The sequence below is a fragment of the Neopsephotus bourkii genome, unplaced genomic scaffold (assembly GCF_033783945.1).
Source record: "Neopsephotus bourkii isolate Nb327-2 ecotype Australia unplaced genomic scaffold, CSIRO-AGI_Nbou_v1 NB_1768, whole genome shotgun sequence".
NCBI lineage: Eukaryota > Metazoa > Chordata > Aves > Psittaciformes > Psittacidae > Neopsephotus > Neopsephotus bourkii.
Genome location: NW_026902242.1, coordinates 6381758 through 6408026, shown reverse-complemented (window position 1 = coordinate 6408026; position 26269 = coordinate 6381758). Strand labels below are relative to the sequence as shown.

At 46.5% G+C, this 26269-nt stretch overlaps 1 protein-coding gene across 4 annotated transcripts; it reads left to right on the top strand.

Annotated features, from left to right (window-relative positions):
- The first annotated feature begins 1075 nt into the window (after nucleotides 1–1075).
- SAP130 (Sin3A associated protein 130) lies at nucleotides 1076–25002 on the top strand. Of its 4 annotated transcripts, none has more exons than XR_009729406.1 (22): nucleotides 1076–1221; nucleotides 2004–2121; nucleotides 2927–3162; nucleotides 3751–3909; nucleotides 4821–4932; nucleotides 6340–6464; nucleotides 7277–7401; nucleotides 8000–8150; nucleotides 8351–8441; nucleotides 8724–8828; nucleotides 10388–10529; nucleotides 10817–10938; nucleotides 15647–15949; nucleotides 16930–17107; nucleotides 18192–18296; nucleotides 19845–20206; nucleotides 21606–21854; nucleotides 22149–22274; nucleotides 22946–23049; nucleotides 23327–23421; nucleotides 23723–23836; nucleotides 24046–24069. XR_009729406.1 is itself a non-coding variant. In XM_061379262.1 (21 exons), the coding sequence occupies exons 2-21, from the start codon at nucleotides 2010–2012 to the stop codon at nucleotides 24202–24204; spliced, it is 3177 nt and encodes a 1058-aa protein (XP_061235246.1). In that variant the 5' UTR covers nucleotides 1076–1221; nucleotides 2004–2009; the 3' UTR covers nucleotides 24205–25002. The 4 variants fall into 4 exon arrangements, 2 of the variants coding, with proteins under 2 accessions (XP_061235246.1, XP_061235245.1); XR_009729405.1 differs by having other exon boundaries at nucleotides 23289–23421; XM_061379262.1 differs by lacking the exon at nucleotides 23327–23421 and having other exon boundaries at nucleotides 16933–17107; nucleotides 24046–25002.
- The last annotated feature ends 1267 nt before the right edge of the window (nucleotides 25003–26269 follow it).

Below are 26269 nucleotides of genomic sequence, written 5' to 3'. Positions count from 1 at the left end.
GTGGCGAGGCAGAATAAAGCTGGGAGTGTGGCCAGGCAGAGCACCTTCAACGAGGGTAAGGGCAGTGTCCCAGCAAGCATGCCACAGGTCCTGATCGATGGCTGTCTGGGGGGCAGTATCCCTCTGAAGTGAACCCAACCCCTGTCTGTGCCCAGAGCTTCCTCAGCACCTGCTTGCAGAGTTGTTGACAACACACCTGAAGGGTTTGCTGAAGCAAAATTCAGGATGACTCAGATGGGATTCTGTCATTTCAAGGTTTGTTTTCTAGTTTCATTTAAAAGCATTACAAAACCACTATAACAGCACCAGTTGTCTGTCTGACTTCATCTCTGAGCCTCAAGATGTAAGACCTGAATGGGAACAATGGAATGGGAAATAGTGCTAGTCTGGGGTATGTGTGATCAAACACAGGGCAACCCTGGACTGGTGACATCTGAGGACTGCAGTGTGCGTTGTCACCAGGGCTTGTTGGGGGGGGATGGGGGGGTGTTATTTGTTTAACTTGTTTCCATTCTGTCCCAGCAAGTAGCAAATATTGATGCCAGAGACAAGGGGATGTTTGAGTCAGGTATTCACTGATGGTTCTTCCCGAGGCCCCCTTTCCCTGAATACAGCAGCAAAACTTCATCCTCCACGTCAGACATCAGTAGTTCGGATCTGCTCAGCTTCTCCTCAGCGCCTTGTGCTCTGTGAAGATCCTCACTTCAGAGGCAGACGAGAAGCAAACCTCTCACCGAGCCGTTGTTTCTCATTACGTCCCCCTTGTGCCTCGGTGCTAGTAGCGCGTCTTGCCCCGTGTGAGGGGCCAGCTCTGGTCTGCGCCGCTCTGAGGCGGTGGCGGGTGGGCGCAAGAAATGGGCCGTGGGGCAGGGTCTGCCCGGCGGGAGGAGCGGACGGTGAGGAAACCCCGCCATCCCGCCCGCCGTCGCCAAGGCCCCGCCCACCCCGCGTTTCCCGGGAAACCTCCCTGCTCACAGCCAATAGCGTGCCCAGGGAAGGCACCGCCCCTGTCACCTCTCGCGAGATCTGCGTCCGTGTCTAAGCGCGAGGACTACGTTTCCCAGCGGCCCTGAGGGGAGCGCTGCGGCAGCCAATGGGGCGGGGGGCGCCGTGGTGGGCGGGGCCGACCGGGGCCAATCCGCCGTGGGCAGCTGCGGCGGCGGAAGCGGTGCTCGGTGGTGGCGGCTCAGAGACGGTTGCCGTGGGGCGCCCCTGGCACAGGTACTGCGGCGGGCAGCGCGCCTGGCGCTGCTCCGGGGACTGGGAGCAGGTCCAAAGAAGGGTTGCGGGCGGGGAGCGACGGCCGCCGCTTCAGATCGGTCGCTGCGGCTGTCTCAGTGCGCGGCGGCGGGGGAGAGCCTGTCCCTGGAGGCAGTGCGCGGAGCGGGGCGAGCGGAGAGGAGAGGGGCGGGGCCCCGTGCGGCGGCAGGACCGGGGCGGGAGCGCGGGAAGGGACAGAGACAGGGTAAGACGGAGGAGAGGAGCGCAGGAAATGGTGGGAGAGAGCCGGGGCGGGCTGGGCCGGGCGGTACGGGCCGCGGTCGGTGCGGGGAGGGGCGGCTCCGGGCGCCGCCGCGCTCCCGGGAACATCCGGGCCCTGCGGCCCCTCACGGCGGTACAGCGGGGCGGGCCCGGGCGGCACGGCCGGCTCTCATTGGCCAGCGCCTTCCTCCCCGCTATTGGCTCGCCGCCTTGTGATGTACTTAGTACGGCCGCTCCTTACTGGCTGTGGAGGCCACCTCTGGATTGGCTGGCTTGGCGGGGCTCGCCGCATTGGCGTAGGGCTGGCAGTGCCGCTATCGCCGAGCCCAATGAGCGGGGCGGGAGCGGGGGGCGGTGCCTGCCGGGGGTGTTGTCGACCCCTGTGAGGCGGTGGGCGAGGGACGCCGTTGCCGTTGCCGTTGCCGTTGCCGTTGCCGTTGCCGTTGCCGTTGCCGTTGCCGTTGCCGTTGCCGTTGCCGTGACGCTCGGTGACGCACTCTAACGCTCGGCGCTCCCCGCAGGCGGACATGAGCTCGCAGCAGTTCCCCCGCTCGGGCGCGCCGCCCCCCGGCCTCGGACCAGCGCCGCCGCCCATCGCCGCCAGCGGCTCCGCCGGGCTCATCGCCCCCACTGCCACAGGTAAGCGGGTTTCGGGGCAGGGGTAATCCCGGCAGCGCCGTCCCGCTCCGGCTTCTCAGCCGGGCACAGCACGGGTGCAGGACGGGGCCGGCCCCGGGCGGGGTGAGCGAGACGTACCGCGGGCTGCACCGGTCCCCAGTGGGAAGAGCAACGTGAGAATCGGTTTAGCTGCGGGCTCTGTGCGCGATCACGGTAGAGCCGTTTTTCTGCCCCCCCCACCCCCCGGGCGTGCTGGCTCGGCTGCGGCCGCCCCTCGGCTCCACTTGTGCGCGCTGCAGGCAGGAGCAGTGCGTGGATGTGGGAGCGTTTCCTGTAGCTGGCGGTGGGGTGGGAGTGCTGGTTCTTGTGCTGCTGTCCCTGCCGAGATTACAGGCTGCAGGGGTGAATGGGGGACAACATGAGGGGTGTTTCACTTAGAGGAGGATGTATACTTGTTTTTCAGCTTGACAGCCAGGTACATAACTGATTAAACTCAGACTTTGATAGTACCTGTTTGGTGTGGGACTGTACAGCAGTTATTTAGGTAATAAAGTATTTTTCATGTGAAAGAAAGCTCAGTCAAGCTTTGTTTGGAGAAGGTGTTCAGGTGGACTTCTCCAAGATGACCCCACCTTGCCCAGCATTGCAGGGCTCATCAGTTCTAAGGGGAACTGGCAGAAGCAGTGCCAGAATTCCCAGGGCTTTCATCACTGGAGTGTATTTGATTGATCACATCCCTGAGCCAATGGATGACCACTGCAGACTTGTTCAACTTCTGTACCCTTTTCCTCAGAGCTTCATGTTTCTCTCTTGTTTTCATTGCTAGTGAGTGATGAATCAAGTCGTGACTCTGAGGTTGCTCCTAGGGAGCACATAGGCCCCGGCAGCTCGATACAGCCTCGAGAGGAAAAGCAGGAGCCAGTGGTGGTCCGGCCATATCCACAGGTTCAGATGTTGACACAGCACCACCCTGTCCAGTCTGGTGCCCCAGTGACAGTGACAGCACCACCAGCACATTTGACTCCAGCTGTGCCACTTTCCTTCTCGGATGGACTGATGAAGGTAAGGAGGAGGTTCGTGATCCATAGGGGAAGTAAATAACAATCTATATCACAATTAAGAGCACTGGGCAAAAATAAACTGCACCAAAAACTTCCCTGCTTTTGTTTCTTAAGCTTTCCTTGCGTGCTGTGCACTGCCTCTTGGGTTTAGCTGCTCCATCTGCTGTGCTGAGGACTTCACTGTATCACAGAATTATTTTTGAGGGGAGTGGGTTTTGTTTGTCTCCTAAGAGAAGAGTGTTTTCAGTCAGGTTCTGAAATCTTCCCTTTTCTCTGCAGGAGTGGATGGGATATCACATTAAGTGTTAATGCCCAGTGTCTGTAGGGGAATACCATAGCTCTAACAGATTCCACTTGTGACTAAGGCTGTATGTTAGGAGCTGCATATTTCTCATGCAAAAGATGGCCTTTCCTTTGTCCCAAATGGAAACAGAATCGCTCTAAATTACCCACATCCTTTCTCTCCAAGTACTTAACTACACTTACCCTTGTACAAAGCTGGTTTTCTGTCAGGCTTTGACCCCAAAATGTTTCCACATCGAGTTCTTGTTTGGAGGTGCCAACATTTCTGTCTTTCTATTTCTTGTAGCCTCCCTTGAAGCCCACCATGCCCAGCCGGCCCATTGCTCCTGCTCCACCTTCTACTCTCTCAGCTCCCACAAAGGTTCCTGGGCAAGTTACTGTGACCATGGAAAGCAACATACCACAGGCTCCAACAATTCCTGTGGCAACCATCAGTGGGCAACAGGTCTGGTTCTTTGATTTGTTTGGTTTCTGTTCCAGTTCGCTTCATGGTCAAACTAGTACTAATACTGGTACAACTGAGTTGGGCTCTTATAGCAGGAAGGAAGGTAGAAGAGAGCAGGCTCCCCCAGACAGTGTTGGGTCAGTTCTGCTGGAGCATTAAACCTCAGTCTCAGTGAGCACTAGCTCTGTAGAAAGCTGCTGATTTGTTGTACTCATCCAACTGACATAGCGGGGGGGCGGGGGGGTGGTGGAGCTGTAGATAATGCTTTAGAAATATCATCTTTTGCCCTCTAACTTAGACTGCAGAGCCAGTCCTCCTGGTTTGAAACTGGGTCACCAGAACACTCATCACTGAACCTCTGAAGCCTCAGGGTTTTGCTGTCAAGTGCCTTTAGGTGGGTTTGAGTTAGGCTGGCTGGGGATGTGCAGCAGTTTCAGTCAATTTTTATTAATATCCCTGGAAAGAACAGAATTGGAAGAAAATAGAATTCATTTGTTGCAACCTTTGCCAGGTTCCCACCATTCTCTTGGCTTTACTGGAGGGGTGTGGTATGAACCTATGCCTTAAAAGTCCCTAATGGCAGAAGGGCCACCTCTTTGGTTGATGCGTGGGTGACTGCTGGCTCATTGTCACCCATGTCCCAGCCAGGAAAACAGACCAGTGAAACAGATAAACGTTTACCTTCCATACACAATGTCAGCAGGCTCTGTAACGTTATCCTGTAGAAACATAGAATCATAGAATAGTTAGGGTTGGAAAGGACCTTAAGATCATCTCATTCCAACATCTGCCCCTTTCTCCTCTCAGCATGTAACACATGACACCTTTGTACACCAAGTATGGTAATAGTTTGGCCATTAATTCTTGGCAATGCAGCTCATGGGGGTTTTGTGATTTCTTTAACTCTGCAGGGGCATCCTAGTAACTTGCATCATATCATGGCTACCAACGTGCAGATGTCTATCATCAGAAGTAGTGCTCCTGGGCCTCCGCTACACATTGGAGCGTCACACCTACCCCGAGGTAAAGACAGAGCTGTGCCATCCCTGCCTTCTGCTCACAGCCTCCCAGGGGATGGGTAGCTAGCCTTCACCTCTCCAGTTCTCTTCACTGCTAGCACAGCCAGTACTCCAGCTGTCAAAGCTACTAACATAAATAGGTGACTGCCAGCCACCTTAAGAATTACATTGCCATCATCCATTTAGGGCAGGACTGTGTGACAGTGTTTAAAATGCTGGCAGATACCAGCATGTCTGTTCTTTTAGTTCTGTGCTGTTAAAACAGTGAAGGTGTTCAAGAAAGAAACCACACTGGTGTAGACTGACCTGTCCTGTAACATGTTATGTTCTTGGTAGCAAGCACTGGTCACCTATGACAGTGCACTTGAGCAGTTGTAAGGGCTATTCATGTGCATTTGCATTTACTGTTGAGTTAAATGCTGGTGATAGCTATAGGCTCTCATCTCCCAGGTTGCTGTGGCTTACAAATAGATCAGCCCCTTAAAAGAAGCCCTGTGCACAGGAGCAGCTGCCTGATTTCTGACTGTGTTTTTTTATTTCAACAGCTTATGGGTTAGGTTTCCATTTCAACTTTAAACTGATCTGAATTTAAAGTACTACTCATATTTGTATTTCCTTTCGTATTTGCTGTTATTTGGTCACTCAGGAAACATAAATGATGTAGCAAAGACATAATGTTTTTCTTTGTAGCTTGCTTTGTACCTGTAGCTCACTTGATTGCCGTGGGAGAGCTGCCACAAACTGTACTGTCCTTTAGTGCATGTTTTTCTTTTGTCTTCCTGCTCTTTTTCTCTCTGCCTGAGTATTAACTTTTGAGGTAATAATTTAAGTTAGGGACATCTACAGAAACTATGCAGTCCAGTCCATCAAATGATTTCAAGGCTGTTTGCCTGCTACAGTGATTTCTTGAGGTCAGGAGACAGCAGAGAATAAGCAAATCATTCAGATTGCAACTTTAAACATTTTTGGGGTCTGGATTGCTTGGTTTTGGTTTTGTTGGGTGTTTTCTTCTATTGCATGTGTATCATTCTTCTGAACTTCATCGGGTGCAGTGAGATTGTTGTTGGGATCAAGTGACTTGCACATTAGCCCAGTAATCAAACTGAAATATTTCTACTGACTTCCATAACCTGGAATAAAACAAGATTGGATTTGCAATATAAGCTTATTATAGGGGAGTAAAAAGTAGCAAGAAAGCCAATTAATTTAAAATAATACCTACTTTTCCCCACATACTTTTGCAAACCTTATATGTCTCTGCTGCAAGCCTTTACTTCTAAACCAGCACGACCTGAACTGACATACATATAAAATAAATGAAGACTGAAATACATACAGCCAACAATCAGAGTTTGTCCTAATGGAGCCATTTGGATGCACGGTGTTTTAACACGTTTGGTTTGTTTCCCAGGGGCAGCGGCTGCTGCAGTGATGTCCAGTTCTAAAGTAACCACAGTCCTGAGACCAGCTTCCCAGTTGCCAAATGCAGCTACAGCTCAGCCAGCAGTTCAGCACATCATCCATCAGCCAATCCAGGCAGGTAGCAGCCAGGCAGCTCTGCACAACGCTGACCACCAGCTTCAAGTTCTTCCTGGCACTTATTTGTCCTATATAACCTATAATTGCATATTTCCTGGGCTGAGGTTTCCAGTCTGTTTCTTGGGTACTGGCTTCTAATAGCAAGTAGTGAAATAATTGTTATTAGTCCTGTGGCTTTATTTCCTTTGTGGACTTCATGCCAGGAATTTGGTTTAAGTGTCTCCAAAGTGCTTAGAAACTGGGAAGAGGATTTAGTTCAGATGTACTCAAGTTTTAAACTCTGAAGAGTTTGGCACCATGTGTTCCTGTTGATTTCTTCTTAAATATACAATGTAGAATTACATAATTAATTTTAATATGCTTCTGTATAAATCAGCTTATGTATCCACATGAGGAGAAGATTGTAGGAATCGTCTGCCTACAATAGTGCTAGTGCTCACTGTGAGGATAAAGGTTTAAACATCTTTACTTTGTGCCTTAAGCTAGGATCCAGATTTAATCACCTTTGACTTCCTGTGTATACTTGGATCGGGATTTCTTTTCAGTCAGAAGGGAACTGACCTTCGGGCTTTTTCCTAAAGACCTTTCAAGGGATCCGGTCTTGTTAACTTTGTCACTTACCAATTCCTGTGATAGTGCATGCTTTAAAAACCAACACAGATCTGCTCAGGAGCATGCAGATCAATTCAAAAAGCCTGGAAATGTCTTAGAATGCCGGCACTTAGTGATAAGATGTAGGAATTCATAATTACTATCCGAAAAGCAGAATTTTTTTTCTGAATGTATCTCTCTCTGACTTGTATTTGCAGTCTCGTCCTCCTGTGACAACATCAAGCACTATTCCTCCCGCTGTGGTGGCAACTGTCTCAGCCACAAGAGCTCAGTCCCCTGTTATAACTACAACAGCAGCACATGCTACAGAGTCAACCCTCAGGTAAAGATGCTTTGAAAGCTACAGTGCTCTGACTTGACAGAGGCTGCAGGAAGGGGAAACAGAAGTGTCAGTCATTGAGAGTAGATAACCCTCTAGATGTGGGATGATACAGTATGAAAACAGTAATGCTTGCTCAGTGCAAATGCTTTCAATTCTGCACATAAAAATTACTATAAGCTTGAACTGTTGCTTTGTGTTCTGAGATGGAAAGACCTTAATGAATCCATTCAGAGGTCCTGCTTCCTGGAATGCAGAGTTTCCATTGCAGGAACGTGAGGCTAATTTGGCCCATCTATGTTTGTTTTTTTTATGAAGACACAGAGAGAAGTGACATGTGACAGTTGAAAAGCATCCCTGACAAAAAGCCTCTTATGAACTGGTAGGAGTTAGTGATAAGTTGTCCTTCCTAGTTGGGTACGTAGAGCAGATGACAACAGAACATTGCAGTTCCAGTGTCTTACACCGCTTTACCATGTACTTGGTAGCAGTGCTGCTTTCTCAGGAGAAGAGTCCAAGGGCTGATGTGGGTCCCTGCCTTTTATCGTCCATATTTAGCATCCCCACAGTTATCTTCATGATGATTTTGCTTCCTTTCCAGTCGGCCCACGCTGTCTATCCAGCAGCACCCGCCTTCTGCAGCTATTAGCATCCAGCGGCCTGCGCAGCCGCGGGACACAGCCACGCGTATCACTCTACCATCTCACCCAGCTATAGGAACACAGAAGCCACAGCTCCACACTATGGCTCAGGTAAACTGCAACAAGAAAGAAAAACTTCCCTATTCTAGATATCAATTTTGTTTGCATCTTGAGGGCTACGATTAAATTTGGGGAAAGAGTTAGGTTAGAAATTCATGTTGTTCACAGTCAGTGCAACACAATCCCATACTGAGTATGTGTTTTTAAATGTACTAGTCATTTAACTTGAAGGTTTTCTTCTCGTTTCATAGAAAACCATTTTCAGTACTGGTACTCCTGTGGCAGCAGCAACAGTGGCGCCTATTTTGGCAACAAATACCATTGCTTCAGCAACCACAGCTGGTGAGTATTCATAATGCTATTGGGAAAGTTACGGGGTGTGATTTTATTGGTGTTCTTGTTGAATTTTCCTCCTTGAGGATGGAACCAAACTACTTTTGAGGGATTATTTATGGTAAAGGCTGCATTTGGACGTGCAGGAATAGACTTCAGGAGGAAAATTACTGGGTTCTTGAAGGAGGGTGTCTGGTTGGGGTTTATCCTCTCTTTATTTGGATATAGATATAATGGTGTGCAGGGCTCCATAGAAGCATCTTATATAGGTTGTTTTTACTTTGTCTTTAGGTTCTGTATCTCACACCCAAGCGCCTACAAGCACTATTGTTACCATGACAATGCCCTCCCATTCTTCCCATGCTACAGCTGTCACGACCTCAAACATCCCAGTTGGTGAGTGATTTCAGTTTTAAGAAGAGTGTATAACTGAGGTCTTTACTTTTTTGCTTACACGAGCAGTATTTGTGCATATTGGGAGATTAAGGAGGGGAAGAAAATCAGTTCAAGCTGGGAGAAACCAATTAACAGGTTCTGCTGAGGCATAACTTTGTTTAGTACCAGGAAGAAATGGATGTTCTAGGAGGAGCAAGTAATAAAATGGCTCATTGACTTACTGAATTGAACTTTTAGACAGATTTGGGCCTTTTGGCATTTCAGAACCTGAATTGTATATACTGCATAACATTCCCCTCAGTTCAAGAAGGACAGGGACCTGCTGGAGAGAGTCCAGCGCAGGGCACCTAAGATGATTAAGGGAGTGGAGCATCTCCCTTATGAGGAAAGACTGAGGGAGCTGGGTCTCTATAGTTTGGAGAAGAGGAGATTGAGGGGTGACCTTATTAGTGTCTATAAATATATAAAGGGGGAGTATCACGAGGATGGAGCCAGGCTCTTCTTGGTGGCAAACAATGACAGGACAAGGGGCAATGGGTACAAACTGGAACACAAGAGGTTCCACTTAAACTTGAGAAGAAACTTCTTCTCAGTGAGGGTGACGGAACACTGGAACAGGCTGCCCAGGGAGGCTGTGGAGTCTCCTTCTCTGGAGACATTCAAAACCCGCATGGACACGTTCCTGTGTAACCTTATCTAGGTGTTCCTGCTCCGGCAGGGGGATTGGACTAGATGATCTTTTGAGGTCCCTTCCAATCTCTAGCATACTGTGATAAGTTTTAACTGCTTGGTGATAGAATATGGTTTTAATAGTTGGTAAGTTCTTTGCTGTGCTTCTGGAGGTGTTCAGTGTAGCAGTTTGATTAGTGTGTTCATTTGGAGGTAGAACACTTAAGGTCTAAAGGTGGGAGCTTTATTTGCCTGGATGTGGAATCTTCCTGAGCTGTTTCCTGCAGAACTGCCTACGTTTCCTTTTGTTCATCTCTGTTTTCTTGAAGACCTCCTTCTTGTTCTTTTGAAATCTCATCATATCTTTCCCTACCATAAATTTGCAAGAAGTGAGGTTATATCTCCAAATGTCAGTGTTTCCTGGAAAGCTTTTGTAGGTGTGTGCTTTCTTTTCTTGACCTCTGTCTGTCTATGCTTGTCTGCCTTGATCTCATTTCCCTTGATCTCTGTCGAGTTCTGCTTTGAAAACTTAGATAAGTTCTTGACAGCAGAAAGGATTGGGCTGATTCTAAAACTAAATCAAATCATAAAGAAATAATTTGACCACTGTGTTAACTTACTCTGTTAGCAAGTGTACTTTATGTCTGCATTTATAATATTCATCTCTTCTGGTATAAACTGATGTAAAGTGCTTCATTTCGCTTGTTCTTTCTGCTTGTTGAGGAAATCTGTCATTGCTGCAGATAGGGTATCAGTAGCAGATTGGAAGGCAGAGTGGGTTGAGGGGGAAGGAGTGGTATTTGGGGGTTTGCCAGAGTTAATCTCACCTTTGCAATGTTTACCAGCTTTTCCTGTGACTCTCAACTGATTACATCTTTGTCTTTATGCAGCTAAAGTGGTTCCTCAGCAAATCACACATACTTCTCCCCGGATCCAGTCTGACTACACAGCAGAGAGGAGTAATCTCATACCCCTCTCCAGTCACCGGGCATCTCCAAACCCAGTAGCAATGGAAACCAGAAATGATAACAGGTGGGGAAATAGCAGCTCTAGGAATGAGAGTGTATGAGTAGGTTTTGAGTGCCTTGCTGCTTTGCTAGGTTCTGATATGCTGGCAGTAATGTATTTTAAAAACCTGGGGGTTTAGTAATTTGGGGATTTAGTCATTCTGGGGGGGATTAGTCATTTTGAATTAACCATGATAGGTGAGGTACTTGATGGCTTAGGACAGATGAGATTACACAACTTGGGGATTTAAGAGGTTGAAGATGAAGTGCTGAGATGGTGTGTGTAATACTTGCTTTCTTTGATGCCTGTAGGCAGTCCGTGCCTGTCCAGTTCCAGTATTTCTTACCAACATACCCACCCTCTGCCTACCCTTTGACTGCGCACACCTATACCCCCATCACCAGCTCAGTGTCCACCATCCGCCAGTATCCGGGTAAGTCCAGCTCTGGGGCAGGCTGACTGTGATGCTTTGTTCAGTTGGTAGCTTCTCTAAGAGTGTTAGCGGTGGGAGAAGCTAAGAGGTTTTTATGCTTGATTTTCATGATTTGTCACTAAAAGGCTTTGATAATTTGTTGCCTGAGGGAAAAACTCATGGCCAGGGGGTACTGAACTACTTCAGAGGCCTACTAAATACAGCTACTAACAGTCTTTTCGGGGGTTTCACATTTGATATCCAAGAGTTCACATCTCTGGGTAGAAACTCTTGATTCTACAAATCGGAACAGTTCAGCTCCTCCAGATCAGCTCTTGGATGCATCTTTGTTCCCTGGTGTTCTGACAAACTCCTTTTAATCTCTTTCCACACGAGTGTATGGTTTGAGGGAGAAATCTGAACCAAGAATGGAAAAAATAAGCTGCATGCACACGTTTGCATTAGTGTTCTGTTTAGAAGAATGGAGCAATTAATGGGTTTGAACCATTGCAGTGATATGCAGTGAAAAAGTGATGTGTAATGTGAGCCCACCTAGTCAACCCAAACTTAAGTCATTCTGTGACACATTATGGAGCACTTTTACCTTACTGAGTAGTTTAGGAGTCTTCCCTATAATGTGATAATTCCTATGATCCAAACTGTGGGAATCTGCATGATCTGAATTTTCATAGAATATCTGCCTGCTGCCAGTATGTTACCCATGAGCAGTACAGAGGGAATTCAGAAGGACTTGGAGGCGGCAAAGCTGATCTGCTGAATGGGAAAGGAAAGAATCACAGAATCATTTAGGTTGGAAAATCCTTTAAGATCATAGGCTCTTGGATGTCTTTTAAATACCTCAGGGGACAGTGACTCCACCACATCCCTGGGCAGCCTGTTCCAGTGCTTGACAACCCTTTTGGTGAAGAAGTTTTTCCTTTCATCCAGTCTAAACCTTCCCTGGTGCAGCTTGAGGCCATTTCCTCTTGTCCTATTGCTTGTGACTTGGGAGCAGAGACCGACCCCACCTCACAACAACCTCCTGTCAGGCAGCTGTAGGGAGGGATAAGGTCCCCCCGAGCCTTCTCTTCTCCAGACTGAACCCCCCCCCCCAGGTCCCTCAGCCGTTCCCCATCACACTTGTGCTCCAGGCCCTGCACCAGCTCCGGTGCCCTTCTATGGCCCTGCTCCAGCACCTGAATGTCTCTCTTGTAGTGAGGGGCCCAGAACTGAACACAGGATTCAAGGTGCAGCCTCATCAGTGCCAAGTACAGGGCAGCAATCACTGCCCTGGCCCTGCTGGCCACACTGGTGCTGATACAGGCCAGGATGCTGTTGGCCTTCTTGTTTGCCTGGGGACAAGCTGGCTCATAGTCTGTGACCATCAAAACCTCTATGTCCTTCTCCACCAGGCAGCTTTCCAGCCACAGTTCCCCAAGCCCGGAGTGTTCCATGGAGTTGTTGTGGCCCAAGTGCAGGACCCACCACTTAGTCTTGTTGAACCTCAAACATTGGCCTTGTTGGAATGATCCAGCTTGTCCAGATCCCTCTGCAGAGCCTTCCTGCCTTCCAGCACATCAAAACTCCTGCCTAACTTGGTGTCATCTGCACTCGATCCCCTTGTCTGTATCACTGATAAAGATATTAAACACTGCTGGCCCCAGTGCCAAGCCCTGGAGAACACCACTTGTGACTGGCCACCAACTGGAGTTAACTCCATTCAACAGCACTCTTTAGGCCCAGCCATCCAGACAGTTTTTACCCAGGGAAGAATACACCTGTCCAAGCCATGACAGCCAGTTTCTCTAGGAGAATGCTGTCAAAGGCAATACTAAAGTCTACATTGACAACATCCACAGCCTTTCCCTCACCCACTGAGCAGGTCACCTTCTCGTTGGAGATCAGGTTAGTCAAGCAGGACCTGCTTTTCGTAAACCCATGCTGACTGGGCTTGGTTGTCCTGTACGTGCCATGTGGTGCCACTGGAGATGATCTGCTCCATAATTTGCCCCAGCACCGAGGGCAAGCTGACAGACCTGTAGTCCCCCACATGCTCCTTCTGGCCCTTCTTGTAGATGGGTGTTACGTTTGCTAACCTCCAGTCAACTGGGACCTCCCCAGTTAGCCATGGCTGCTGCTGAATGGTGGAAGGTAGCTCAGTGAGCACTTCTGCAAGCTCCTCAATACCTTTGGGTGGATCCCATCCAGCCCTATAGACCTGTGTGTGTGTGTTTGAGTGGTGTAGCAGGTTGCTGACCTTTTCCTCTTGGACTACAGGGGACTTTATTCAGCTTCCTGTTAATTCCAGCTGAAGGGGCTTGTACCTGGAGACCAGGTGGTCTTAACATGTTGTCCTGGGTTCAGCAGTAGCAGTCATTTTCCTCCTTCTTAGTAGCTGGTGCAGTGCTGTGGTTTTGACTTTAAGCCTGGGAACAGTGCTGATAACACCGATGTTTTTAGTTGCTGCTCAGTAATGTTTACTCTGACCAAGGACTTTCTGAGTCTTATGCTCTGCCAGGGAGGAGGGGAAGCTGGGAGGAAGCAGAGATAGGACACCTGACCCAAGCTATCCAAAGAGGTATTGAATACCACAGCACATTGTGTCCAGTATACAAACTGGGGGCAGTTACCCGGAAGTTTTAGATCACTGCTCGGGTCGGGCTGGGTATCGGTTGGCGTGTGGTGAGTGGCTGTATTCTCTTCCCTTGTTATTTCTATTACCATTATTATTATTGGTGGTAGCAGCAGTGGTTTGTGTTACACCTTAGTTACTGGACTGTTCTTAATCTCAACCTGTGGGAGTTACGTTCTTTTGATTCTCCTCCCCATCCTTCCAGGAGCGGGAGGGGAAGTGAGCAAGAGGCTGCATGGATGAGTTACCGGCTAGGCTTAAACCACAGCACATGCACAGGGAACTGATACATTATTGGGGCCTATTCTTTCTGTCATTGAAACTCCAGTGAGAAGTTGCTAGTCTTGACTATGTCAGGCTTTGACATGGGCTTCAGGGCAATTAAATGACTCTCAGTACAAGGCAGAGCTTATTTTGTACCTTCCTACTCTTTGGCTGAAAGTTTTTAAAGGAGAAGGTGCAGGTGAGTGATGGTACTTGGTGTTGGCAGCTGTATTTGAGGAGCTGTTACAGAGCCCCAATAGAACATGACTGCAGACTGTCAGGAGTTCCAGTTTTGATGGCATGTTGGGGTGATGGTAGGCTAATCCTAATTTTAAAACAGCAGCTGTAGGATCTTCAGCTGGAGCTCATTGACAGGGACCTTTTCCTTGCTAAATTGACTTGAAACATCAGTTGAAGGTACTAATTAGGGGGATAACTCAAAGCAGAGGATTCAGACATCAGCTGAAGGTACTAATTATGGCAATAACTCAAAGCAGAGGATTCAGGGTATTGGGAGGGATGTGCACCTGGGCTGTGCACAGCCAGGTGAGGGCTTAGATAAAAGTACAGAGGAGACTTTATGAAAGAAGACAGATGAAGAGAGTTTGTGCAGAGTTTTGAGGAAGAATATTGGCTTCGGCTTTCCAAATGCTGATGGTGTTTTGTGTAGAATCCCAAAAGAATTCTGTTGGATAGAAAGTTCTGCTTCACATAAGGCCTTCCACTAAGAGAGTAAACTTGCCATGCTTTATACAGAAACCATTTTCAGGGACCTGGATTTCGGGGTTTGCTATTAGAGTGTCTTGTCAGCACAAGAACTTCGTCGAAATCCTGTGACAATGACAAAACCAGCTTGCTCTGCGATGAGAGGGCTCTCCATTGTCAGCAGGCATGGCCATTGTTGGCAAGTTCACACTTGCATTCTGTGTAGGGCCGCAGAAATTGTTCTGTAAAGGCTGGAAATCTGGAATTCCAGGATCTGCACATAGTGTAACAGTGTTGTGAAGTGCTGCCTGGGGGAAGCACAGTGCGTCGTATAGTGGATCTGGAAAGATGGAATCATTGTAAATTCAGATAAATGAATTGGACTCCTTAGAACAGCTGCTTCATTTGGAACATTGTTCTGCCACAGAAAGATTTTGTGGGATCCAGCCTATGAGTGTTAGTGAATCCACCCTGTTCTGAGCCATATAGGTTTGTACTCAACTTTAGAACACTTTGTCCACTTGCACTGAGGAAAAGTTACTACGGTTGGGGAAAGGGGGTAAGGAAGCAAGCCCTGCATTAAAGTGCTTAGGCTTGAGTCTCTGCATTCTCTGCTTGCTTTTGTACAGCCAAAGGTGTGAAGCTCTTTAATTAATGTAATGATGAGCTCTGTGAAAAGACTGCCTTCTGACAAGACATGGGCTTAGGCTTCCCTTTTTAATAAACATATACATCTCTTCAAGCAGAGAAAATGCCGAGTGTTGGTACTTGGAAGCATTGTAAAATAAGATAGTGAGCAAAAATAGTGCACAGGCTTATGAAACGAATTTGGGTACAGAAATGCAGTTGAGTCTAGCTAAAAAGTAAAGTCAAACTTGATCTTTTCCCTTTTGTTGCAATATGAACTAGAAAATGGACTAGAAATAAATGGTAATGTTTAATTCTTCTGGCAGACAATCTGGCCTCTCTACTCAAATTTACTCTTGCAACAGGCAGGCTGGCAAATCAATTTTTCAAAGCAAAGTAGTCTTCAAAAGGAAGTGAGAGGTGCTGGGGGGAGCAGAGGAAGCAAGAGGTGCTCTAGACCCACAGGTAGGTCTGATGAGGTGTCTATGTTGCTGTTCCCAGTTTCAGCCCAGGCGCCCAACTCGGCCATCACGGCTCAGACTGGCGTTGGCGTGGCCTCCACTGTGCACCTCAATCCTATGCAGTTGATGACTGTAGATGCATCTCATGCCCGGCACATCCAGGGGATCCAGCCAGCACCCATCAGTGCGCAGGGGATCCAGCCAGCACCAATCGGTGCCCAGGGCATTCAGCCAGCACCAATCGGGACGCAAGGACTCCACCCTGCAGCACCAATTGGTACCCAGGGACTGCAGCCAGCACCAATCAGTGCTCAGCAGCCACAGGCTGACACCAAGACCTCAGGTAAGAGCAACCAGCAAAGTCCATTCTTTGGACCTGGGTAGAGTGACTGAATTTGTCCTGCAAATTTGGCTTGTTTGGAGTTTTTTCTTTTTACTCTGATTAATGATCTTGTTATAGTCTCTCTGGTCTGGTAGTGGACACCAAACACATTTATATACATATTCTTCCAGCCAATACTTTTAACCTGTATCTTGATTTATGGGTTTTTTAAGTGTACCAGCTGCAGTGTGTGGGTAGCCCCTGAACAGATTTCTTCAGTGGAAAAACCTCATAGTGCCTGAACTTAAACGATTCTCTACAGTAAGGCCTTGTAGGAAAAGTAATTTACAAGTAAACAACATTCTCCACACTGTTCGGTTATATATGAGATCACAGTAGAAGTTAGAATACAGCTAGGTACCTTCAGCAGTTGGTAACCTGATGTTGGACTGTGATAGAAACAATCTTTCATTATAAACGACTGGTTTGATGAAACACCAACAACCTATTGAAGACCTGGGAGGTGACAACCCAGAGAATATGCAGTTTCAAAGCTGCAGACATACTGTGTGGTGGCTTCCTGACTGTCTAAATGCTCTGCATCAGTTAGTTGGCCAAACCGGCTTTGGCAGAAGGTCAGAATGTAAGCACAACTGATAGTGGCATGTATTGACACAGAGAGTCTACCAGGACTCTTACTTTACTGACCCGGTTGTTTTGGGGATCTCTCTAGCAATTTCTGCGTTTTCAATTTCTTCTGGAAAATACTATTTCCCTAGCAGCAGTTGTTAGGCAGGAGGTAGTTCCCATCTTCCCTGCATAAGGTACAGTGATCAGGTTGCTTGTAGCGAAGGTGTTTGCTTACAAAATGGTCTGAAAGCACTTCAGGTAAAGACTGAGGGAGTCGAGGGAGCATGGACAACATGGGCTCTGCTTAACTGCTGCTTCTTTTTCTCTGTATCTGTTCTTCTCTGTGCTCTGTCGATGTCCATCCTCCCCAGCAGTAGTCTTGGCAGATGGAGCCACCATTGTAGCCAATCCTATTAGCAACACATTCAACACTGCTTCTGCAGCAACTACAGTTGTGCAAACCCATAGCCAGAGTGCCAGTGCCAGTGCACCAGCCCAGGGCTCTTCCCCACGCCCAAGCATCCTCCGGAAGAAACCAACAACAGACGGGTGAGTAGAACTGAAGGTGACATGTGAGTGACACTTCTGTGCAGTCTAGCCTGGCTAAATGGAAGCACTTTAGTGGAGGTAGAAAGGTTCTAGCAAGTTACTCAGTCAGCAGCAGTTTTGAGTCACCTGCTGATCTGTGAAACGCAGTTCTTTTCCTCCCCCAGGGTGGGATATAATTTTCTCTTATTGTCAGTAATAAAATGAAAGGAAGGAGAGTTTATCTCATAGCTCTTGACAGTGATCTTTTGAGGGAAAGTGGATTTGAGCCTTTCTTGCTTAGTGTAATAAAACCAAAGAGTTTATTATCTACTTAAATGAGCATCCCATGTTTTATCTTCAGTGCTTTTCTTAGAAGAATATGTGGATGAGTAGAAAGCACAGGATTAGTACCCTGCTGTGAAATCTGATTAGGAAAAAGGGAGGGAGTAACTTAACCTCTGAAAATATTTTATGTTGTCTGTCTAATTTTAAATGCCTGAATAAAGAGGCAAGAGACAGCTTTAGACTTAACAATGCATTTCCTCCCGACTAACGACTGAGAATGTTTGGAACTGATGTGTCCTGTGAGACTAAACTTGCATACTTTTTTATTTGTGTGGCAATCTTTTATTAAGGCAGAGAAGCTGCAGGCTATAAACCTGAAATAGAAATTAAAGCAGGAGAGGTAGATCACCAAAGAATGTTTCCATTGAGAGGCTGAATATTTTGAACAACAGTTGGACTTCCAGCCCCATGGGAGACTGAATGGTCTCTAAAATACTTCTCTCTATTCAGCCCTGTGCTGCCTAACATCCACATTGATGGTGTGAGGTCTTGAAATCAGGCTTTTACACAGTCTAGTCCAACTAAAAGAAGCAGATGCCTGTCTGAGCACTGTTTAGATCCAGATGATGGAGCACAGTTGCATAGCCAGATGTCTTTTTGTCCACTGTTGGAGCCTTGTAGTTTCAGTAAAACACTGACTGGTGGGATGAAAGTAAAGCTGGCATTCTAAGAGAAGAAGAACGGTTGATCCCTTTTCCCTCAGTGGTATTTCTCTTTGCATCAGGGAGGTGGGAATCTTAGATGTGTCTATCTCTTACAGGCTGGCAGTCCGGAAAAGCTTAATTCCACCCCAGCCACCTGAAGTAGCTAGCACACGTGTAGAGAATACCATGCGAAGCACATCTGGATCACCAAGGCCTGCTGGGTAAGGTTTCAGGATAAACAACCACCTGCATCAGAATATTTTCCTTGTATTTGTTTGATTGGTATTTGGCTATTGGAGTGCTTTAGTTTGAATTTGTCAGTGTGATGACAAGTGCAGGGTCCTGCACCTGGGTCAGAGCAATCCCAGACACAGCTACAGGCTGGGCAGAGAAGAGATTCAGAGCAGCCCTGCAGAGAAGGACTTGGGGGTGTTGGTCAATGAGAAAATGAACATGAGCCGGCTTCACTGTGCGCTCACAGCCCAGAAAGCCAACCGTATCCTGGGCTGCATCAAAAGGAGTGTGACCAGCAGGTCAAAGGAGGTGATCCTGCCCCTTTATTCTGCTCTCGTGAGACCTCACTTGGAGTATTGTGTGCAGTTCTGGTGTCCTCAACATAAAAAGGACATGGATCTGTTGGAACAAGTCCAGAGGAGGGCCACGAGGATGATCAGGGGACTGGAGCACCTCCTGTGTGAAGACAGGCTGAGAAAGTTGGGACTGTTCAGCCTGGAGAAGAGAAGGCTGCATGGAGACCTCATAGCAGTCTTCCAGTATCTGAAGGGGGCCTATAGGGATGCTGGGGATGGGCTCTTCATTAGGGACTGTAGTGACAGGACAAGGGGTAATGGGTTAAAACTTAAACAGGGGAAGTTTAGATTGGATATAAGGAGGAAATTCTTTCCTGTTAGGGTGGTGAGGCACTGGAATAGGTTGCCCAGGGAGGTTGTGAATGCTCCATCCCTGGCAGTGTTCAAGGCCAAGGTTGGATGCAGCCTTGGGTGATACGGTTTAGTGCGAGGTGCGAGTGCAGGGGGGTTGGAACTTGATGATCTTGGGGTCCTTTCCAACCCTAACTATTCTATGATTCTATGACTTCAAACAGACTAGACTAGTTCTGCTGTTGTGAAGCTGAGCTAGCGGCCTTTTAAAAGATGTAGTTATAAGCTTTCTTAGAAACAAACAACAACCCCTCTGCTGTTGTAAAGGAGAGACCTAGACATTTTTTTCCTACAGTACTTGGAAATTAATGCTGAAGAATCACAGAATCATAGAATGGTTTGTGTTGGAAAGGACTTTAAGATCATCTATTTCCAATACCCACCCCTCTCATGGGCACGTAAAATATAGGTAAATGGAGCTTCCACCCTGCTTTAGTTGAGTTCAGGGGCTTTACAAGTTACTGTTTTGTAATTGTGAACAGTACAAATTGTGAAAGGTAAAAGTTCCTTTTGTCTGCATTGTGAAACTGTCTCGATCCTTTTGTAAGTATTTTGATGTTACCTGGAATTAGTCATGAGATTTGCTTGTTAGGGTGAGTGAAAGAAAATAGCATTTATGATAAATACAAAGTATTAGAAAGGGAGTGGAGGAGGAAATGTAACTTGAGATGACACCTTCTCTGGTTGGTAAACACACCACTGAGCCAGGTTATACTCGCAGGTGCAGGAGAAACAGTTTGCATCCAGCTTGGCTCATTCACTTTGTGCTAGGTGGTCAGGGCTGAAGAGCAGCTAACTTCAGTTTGTTTTGTCTCTTTTACGTTACAGTGCCAAGCCAAAACCTGAAATTCATGTGTCCATGGCCACTCCAGTCACTGTGTCTATGGAGGCAGTCCCTAACCAAGGCGGTGAGCAGCCCACCATTGCGGTCCCCCCCACCTCCCAGCAGCCCCCCTCTGCCATTCCAACCATCATCGCAGCAGCCAGTCCCACCTCACAGCCTGCAGCAGCGCTCTCCACCATTCCAGGAGCTGTCCCAGCCGCTCCACCAACTTCCACCACAATTGTGGCAGCACCTGCTCCTCCATCAACCATGAGTGGTGCCCTGTCAGCAGTGCTGGGTCCTACAGTGCCAGAGATAAAAATCAAAGAGGAAGTGGAGCCTATGGATATCATGCGGCCAGTATCTGGTAGGTGGTTGTTAATCATCAGGTTGCCTCTTTTGTTGTTGAGACAGTGGAGAAATTAGGAGGATTTCAACATATTCACCCTGAAAATGGAATTACATCTCTCTCATGGCAGCACAGAACACTAGTCAAAGGGCTCCCATATGACTTGTTTCTCATGAAGTTCTTATTTGCCTTTTCCCTAATTTCCCATGAAATCACTTGTTACTGTGGCTGCTTTTTTCATGTTCAGATGGTCCAACTCCAGAGTCCATTTGAATTCCATCATTAAAATGCACATGCTCAGCAGCAGTAATGATATATTGTGGATCAGTTCAGTTAATTTTCAGCTTTCTCACAAATCCTGCTGTTCAGGTCCAAGGGCCTGTCTTCTAGATGAAGAATTAGTGACCAGAGTAGGATTTCATGGTGCCCTCCTGTGATTAATGGTTATTTGTCTCTAGAACTCTTTAAAGTATTTTTTACACTGCCTCACTTATCCAGCTTGGCCATAGCTGCTATCAGATGGCATGATTAGTAAGATTCAGATCCTTGTGGATCTCAGGTCAGGCACTATACAGTGGTAAAATGATCTGAATGCATCCCATGTCCGTGAGTACTAGAGTTCTGTTTTAGTTGCTGGTTTTATCACTCCACTTAAAGCTGTAATGTGTGATGGAAGAAGCTGCTTGCTACAGACTCCTCTGGAGCACAGGCAGAGCAGAGAGCATTGAGCTCTTTAGGTTCTTTTTTCTCTTACTGGCAGTTGTGAAGAGTTTCCATTCAAGAAATGTTTTGCTGCAGTCTTAGTCACAGCTGATTGAGCTTTACCTTTAGAGCATCAAAGAGTATTCCCTTAAGCTATGTGCCACGCTACTGTCCAACTTCAGAGGTGTGTCAGTTGGTGCAGTAATGTACTGCTCTGGTGCTGTTGACTTGGCAGTAAAAGTAGGCTTTTGCAAGGAGAGTACTGCAGTCCCTTCTGATTGCCTATGACTCTACTGCAAGAGGGAAAGGACTCGCTATTGACTGTGGTCCATGCTGGCGTACATACAAACATAGCTTTGCTGTTTTTCCTACAGTAACACAAGACAGATGTTAGCATGGATTCCTTTTTGTAGCATTAAACTATCAAAAGCTTCAACTGTGAAGGAACTGAGGGACAGTTGTCTCTGCTCTGATTTTTTTTTTTTTTGTATGCTTTTGTATATGAGACACTGAAGATCTTGTCATACAGATTTGTCCTAGCAGTAACTGCTGGCTTCATATCTGTCCTAGACACATGGAGCTGAAGCACTCATACCCTTTATGGTCCTCTCAGTGTGCTGCAACACGAGCTACTGTTGCAGTGTTCAAGCAATGTTAGTGTTTTACCTTTCTGCTGCTGATAGTTTGGGTTCTTTTTCTCTCTCCTTCCCCTTAGCTGTCCCTCCTTTGACTACCAGTACTGTGTCTCCGTCTTTGGCATTGCTGGCCAACAACCTTTCAATGCCTCCAAGTGATTTGCCACCCGGTGCCTCCCCAAGGAAGAAACCCCGTAAGCAGCAGCACGTCATCTCCACAGAGGAAGGGGACATGATGGAAACAAACAGCACTGACGATGAGAAATCCACTGCCAAAAATTTGCTGGTGAAGGCAGAGAAGAGAAAGTCACCTCCAAAGGAGTATATAGGTAACGTCATCTATAACTTCTTTTTTCCTCTTCAGGTGTTTCTTTTCTCTTCCCTTTGTTTCTCAGAAAAGGTGCTCTGTCTTTCTCATGCTTCCTAAATATAAATACTGCAGAACCCAAGTACCTGTTCCTCAGCACTTTCTATTTAGTGATGTTCAGGGAAAAATGACTTCTCTCAAACATCATTTTATATGAGGTAGTGCTTACTGATCTCCTGCTGGAGTTCTGTGTCATGCTCATCTCCTACTCTAGCCTACTTGATAATAATGCAGTTCCCTCCGGATCCTTTTCTAGATGAGGAAGGCGTGAGATACGTCCCTGTGCGTCCAAGGCCACCTATCACACTGCTCCGTCATTATCGTAATCCTTGGAAAGCTGCCTACCACCACTTCCAGAGATACAGCGATGTGCGGGTAAAAGGTCAGTCTGCTGCTTGTAGTTGGACAGTTTCATTTCCCCGGGATGAACCTCTTCAGTGTACCTGTTAGGGCGCCTCGGGAGCGTTCTTAGTTGGCTGGCATTGATAAGCAATCCCACAAAAAGGTGTTGATTGCACTTTGGAAAATAAAGCTTGCTCAAGTGAGCTAATGACTTCCGCTAGCTAGATGTTACCTTCCTCTCTTCCATGCTTGTGATAAGGAGAAAGAAGGGAAGGACACTACACATAATTGGCTATAAATTTCCATAAAACTAAGAATCGTATGGTTATAGAGAAATCTGTTTACTTGCAGTGTTAGAAACTTACTAAGGAAGTAAACCTTAAAGAAGTGACATGCTATGGTGATACGCAACAGTTTAGTTCTCAGATTTTCTTTTTACCTAACAAACTTGCCAGTTCAATCAAAAACATTCTAGATTTAGTATTTAGGATATAATTTTCTGGAAATACAGATAACTTGTTAGTAAGCAAGAGCAGTGATCAGATATGTGGCAGATGGGTAGCTGTTTTCCTGTCGGAAGCAAACCCTTGCTCATTCTCATTTATTAGGAGGTATGGAGAGCAGAATTTAAGCTAATGTTTTTGTTTGGGAAGAGAGGCCTGGCCAAATCCTGAAGTCTGAATAACATATGTTTTCATTTCTTGGCGACAGAAGAGAAGAAGGCTATGCTGCAGGAGATTGCCAATCAAAAGGGTGTATCCTGTCGTGCGCAAGGGTGGAAGGTCCATCTCTGTGCGGCACAGCTACTGCAGCTGGTAGGTAAACGGGGCTTGCAGCTTGCTATGACATGGGGGGGACACAGAGTTGTGTAAGACAGGAGGATGTATTTTCAAACTGGTCATCTGACATTGGGAATACCATAAAGGAGCTGTTGTGTAGAGCCCAAAGGGAGTGGGACGTGCTTTCCCCTTTCTCAGGAATGTGGCTTAAGTGGCTTGGAAACTTAAGAGTGTTGATTTTGATCCAGACATAAGAGCTGATGTATTTTGTACAGATGATCAAAATCGGCAACTCCATCCTGCTGATGCACAGGTCTGAAGAAGCGTCTGTTTGGGATGGTGCGGCTGATCTGAGGAGGCAGCACTGATCCACATTCCTGGATGCTTCTGTTTCAGGTTGGGGGTGAGGTAGGTGCTCTGCATTCTAGCACCAAACTCCCCAAAACCTCTGCATTCCTGGAATAGTATTGTGAGAAATAGGGGAAACCGTTCTGGTTAGGATCCATGTTTGTTCAGAAGTGGAGCAATCTTGTAAATAGGATGTTAGTAAGAATGATAGTGCCACACTCCGTGTCAGAGGCTCCATCTTTTGAATTGCTAACAAGAGCAGCTGAGAGGGGAATGGATTATCATCTTCTCTGTGTAGCTCTCTTAATGCGGGTGAATGGCCTAGCGGTGAACCTTCTCAAGAGGTGCTAATGTCTTTTAGACAAACCTGGAGCATGATGTGTATGAGAGACTGACGGCCCTCCAGGAGGGACTCATTCCTAAGAAAAAGGCGGCAACCGATGACGACTTGCATCGAATCAATGAACTGATACAGGTGGGTTCCTGTGGCCTCTCAACCTGCTTTACCTTTAATTAAAAAATACCCTGCTGCAGTTAGTAAGAACTAAAGCTGGCTTAAAGGACTCCACATAGGTACAATTTATGTGTTTCCAGTGTCATCCATTGCAAATGGTATTAGGGAAAGGTACAGTGAAAGCTTAGGCTAGAGAGTCTGCTGCTAATGACGACAGTGTTTCATTTCAGGGGAATATGCAGAGGTGTAAACTCGTGATGGATCAAATCAATGAAGCTCGAGACTCCATGCTAAAGGTCTTGGATCACAAAGATCGTGTTTTGAAGCTTCTAAACAAGAATGGAACTGTCAAAAAAGTGTCCAAATTAAAGCGAAAGGAGAAGGTCTAAAGCCAGAATAATGACTCTGGAAATGGAGAACCTGTACAGAATGGAGTTGAACCTTTTTGTAGTTTGGGTTTATTTTTAAGCAGAGCATCTGAATAAAAAGGATGAGTTTAGGGAACAGATGGCAAGAGATGGACATGTGAAGCCTGGTGGCCTGAAGGGATTGCCACAGATCTGTCAATGAACAAAGATTTCTCTCAGGCTCATCCCTTTTTAAAGTCTTTCCAGTCCCATTTGTTTAACCCTCCTGATGTGTCAGTGCCTACTAATTGGAACTAGCGATGCAATGTGTGGTGGACAGTGCTCTCCTCCTGTTTGCAGCTTAGGGGTAAAAGCACACAGGGTGTGTAGGCACCTTTAATGCAGGCGGTTCTGCGGGGGACATGCAGGTATCGACCCAGACAGCAGCTGTGCTTCAAAGCATTGAAAATGACACCACTCTCAGTCACCCCATTCCGTTCTTGTTCTGATTTTCCAGTGTCTGAAGTAGCCTTCTTAAACCAGTGCCACTGCACTAGGAGACCTGCCCCATTCAGGATCTCCAATGGCTCAGAAGTCCTAGCTGTCAACTTAAAAAGAGAAAAACAACAAAGGGGGGAGGGAGAGGGTATCATTTCAAAGTGATTTTTGTAGTGTCTGTGTGTGTGTGTGTGTGTGTGTGTGTGTGTCTACGTTGGTGCGCTGGGATACTTGTTTTGAAGTACTTCTTGCCACAGAGGTCTTCGTGTAGCTGGTGTAATGTTAGTTGTATGTACCACATACATCCTGCAAACATGAATAAAGGACTTGGAGGTTTTTGTATGTGAGCGGTTTGTATACCTCTCTACTAGTGAGACTGTTCAAGCTGTAAACTCAAAACCCAAGTAAATCCTTGAAAGAAGCTTTCTGGGGAGAAGAAACAAAATGTTGCATAGTAGTCAGCCTCTTGTGCTGTGGAGGGAAGGGTGACAATTCACCTTTCAGGTCCTGAAGATGCAGTGCAGATTGCCCCCATGCACTTGTGCATTTAACCTTATTTTTTTTAAGAAAGGCTGTCAGTTCAATTTTCAGTCTTCTCAGCAGAAAGCTTCAGTTCATGAAGTTTATCTGTTTTAAGAATACTTTCCCCCCCTCATGCAGGTATAGGGCTGTTCTCTTGACTTTATTCAGCACTGAGTTATTTCATAAGAGTAGACAAAAAAAAAGGTATTCCTTATTTCTAACTATCTTTTTACTAGGGAAGTAAGTATAATGTCCATTTTCATGCTGTTCTTAAGTTGTTTTTCCATGTGTTAAAAACATATTTAAGATTTATCTGGATGGCAGTCTCATTCTCATGAGCTTGATTTTTACTTTTTAAATTAAAACTACTTTAATTGTAAGATACAATTCCAGTACAATGCTATTATAAGCTATGATAATTGCTTGCTCACTTCCTTGCCTAGAAGAAAGCAAACATCATTTAGAAGCCCAGAAAGGGCTTGTATGTTCTTGTGTATGTTGAAATGCAAGAGACTCCAGCACAGCACCAACTGAAATGCAAGAGGTAAGACAAGCACTGGTTTAATTGACTCCCACCTTTTTATGTTGTAGTTCTTGTACTTTGGGAACGGAACATGTGCAACTGGTCAAGTATTTGTTTGACATTATCATGGTAACAACAACACACCAACACTCCCGGGTTCATAAAGCCTCTGCAGGGATAAAGTGCCTTTTGTAGGGTTGAGACCTGTTCTGCATCACTGGCAAAGTGCTTCTGGATGAAGGCCAAGGCCCTAACGGTAAAAGATGAGGTATTTTTGAGGCGGAGGGAACTACAGAAATTAACAACTCAATCTTGTCTTCACTTGGTTTTCTGGAACCTCAGTTTCCATAAGCTCACATTCAAGGCTATCACCTAGACCAAAATGATCGTGCTATTCCATAACCTTGAATGGTAATAATTTCAGTGTTGGCCTAATGCTGCACTAAAGCATATAGATTATGCCAGAGAGACAGATCCACTGACCTTCAAGCTGGCTCTCTCCAACTGATGTTTTTCTCACCTTGTATTTATTCCTAATGCTCGGATCAGGTATGCAGACCTCCC

What these genes read in the sequence shown, in the direction of transcription:
- SAP130 (XM_061379261.1), top strand. Translation starts at nt 2,010, where the DNA reads ATGAGCTCGCAGCAGTTCCCCCGCTCGGGCGCGCCGCCCCCCGGCCTC. An exon ending in GAAACCAGAAATGATAACAG is followed by an intron (nt 10,530 to 10,816) that starts GTGGGGAAATAG and finishes TGATGCCTGTAG; the next exon opens with GCAGTCCGTGCCTGTCCAGT. An exon ending in CGGCACAGCTACTGCAGCTG is followed by an intron (nt 23,050 to 23,722) that starts GTAGGTAAACGG and finishes AATGTCTTTTAG; the next exon opens with ACAAACCTGGAGCATGATGT.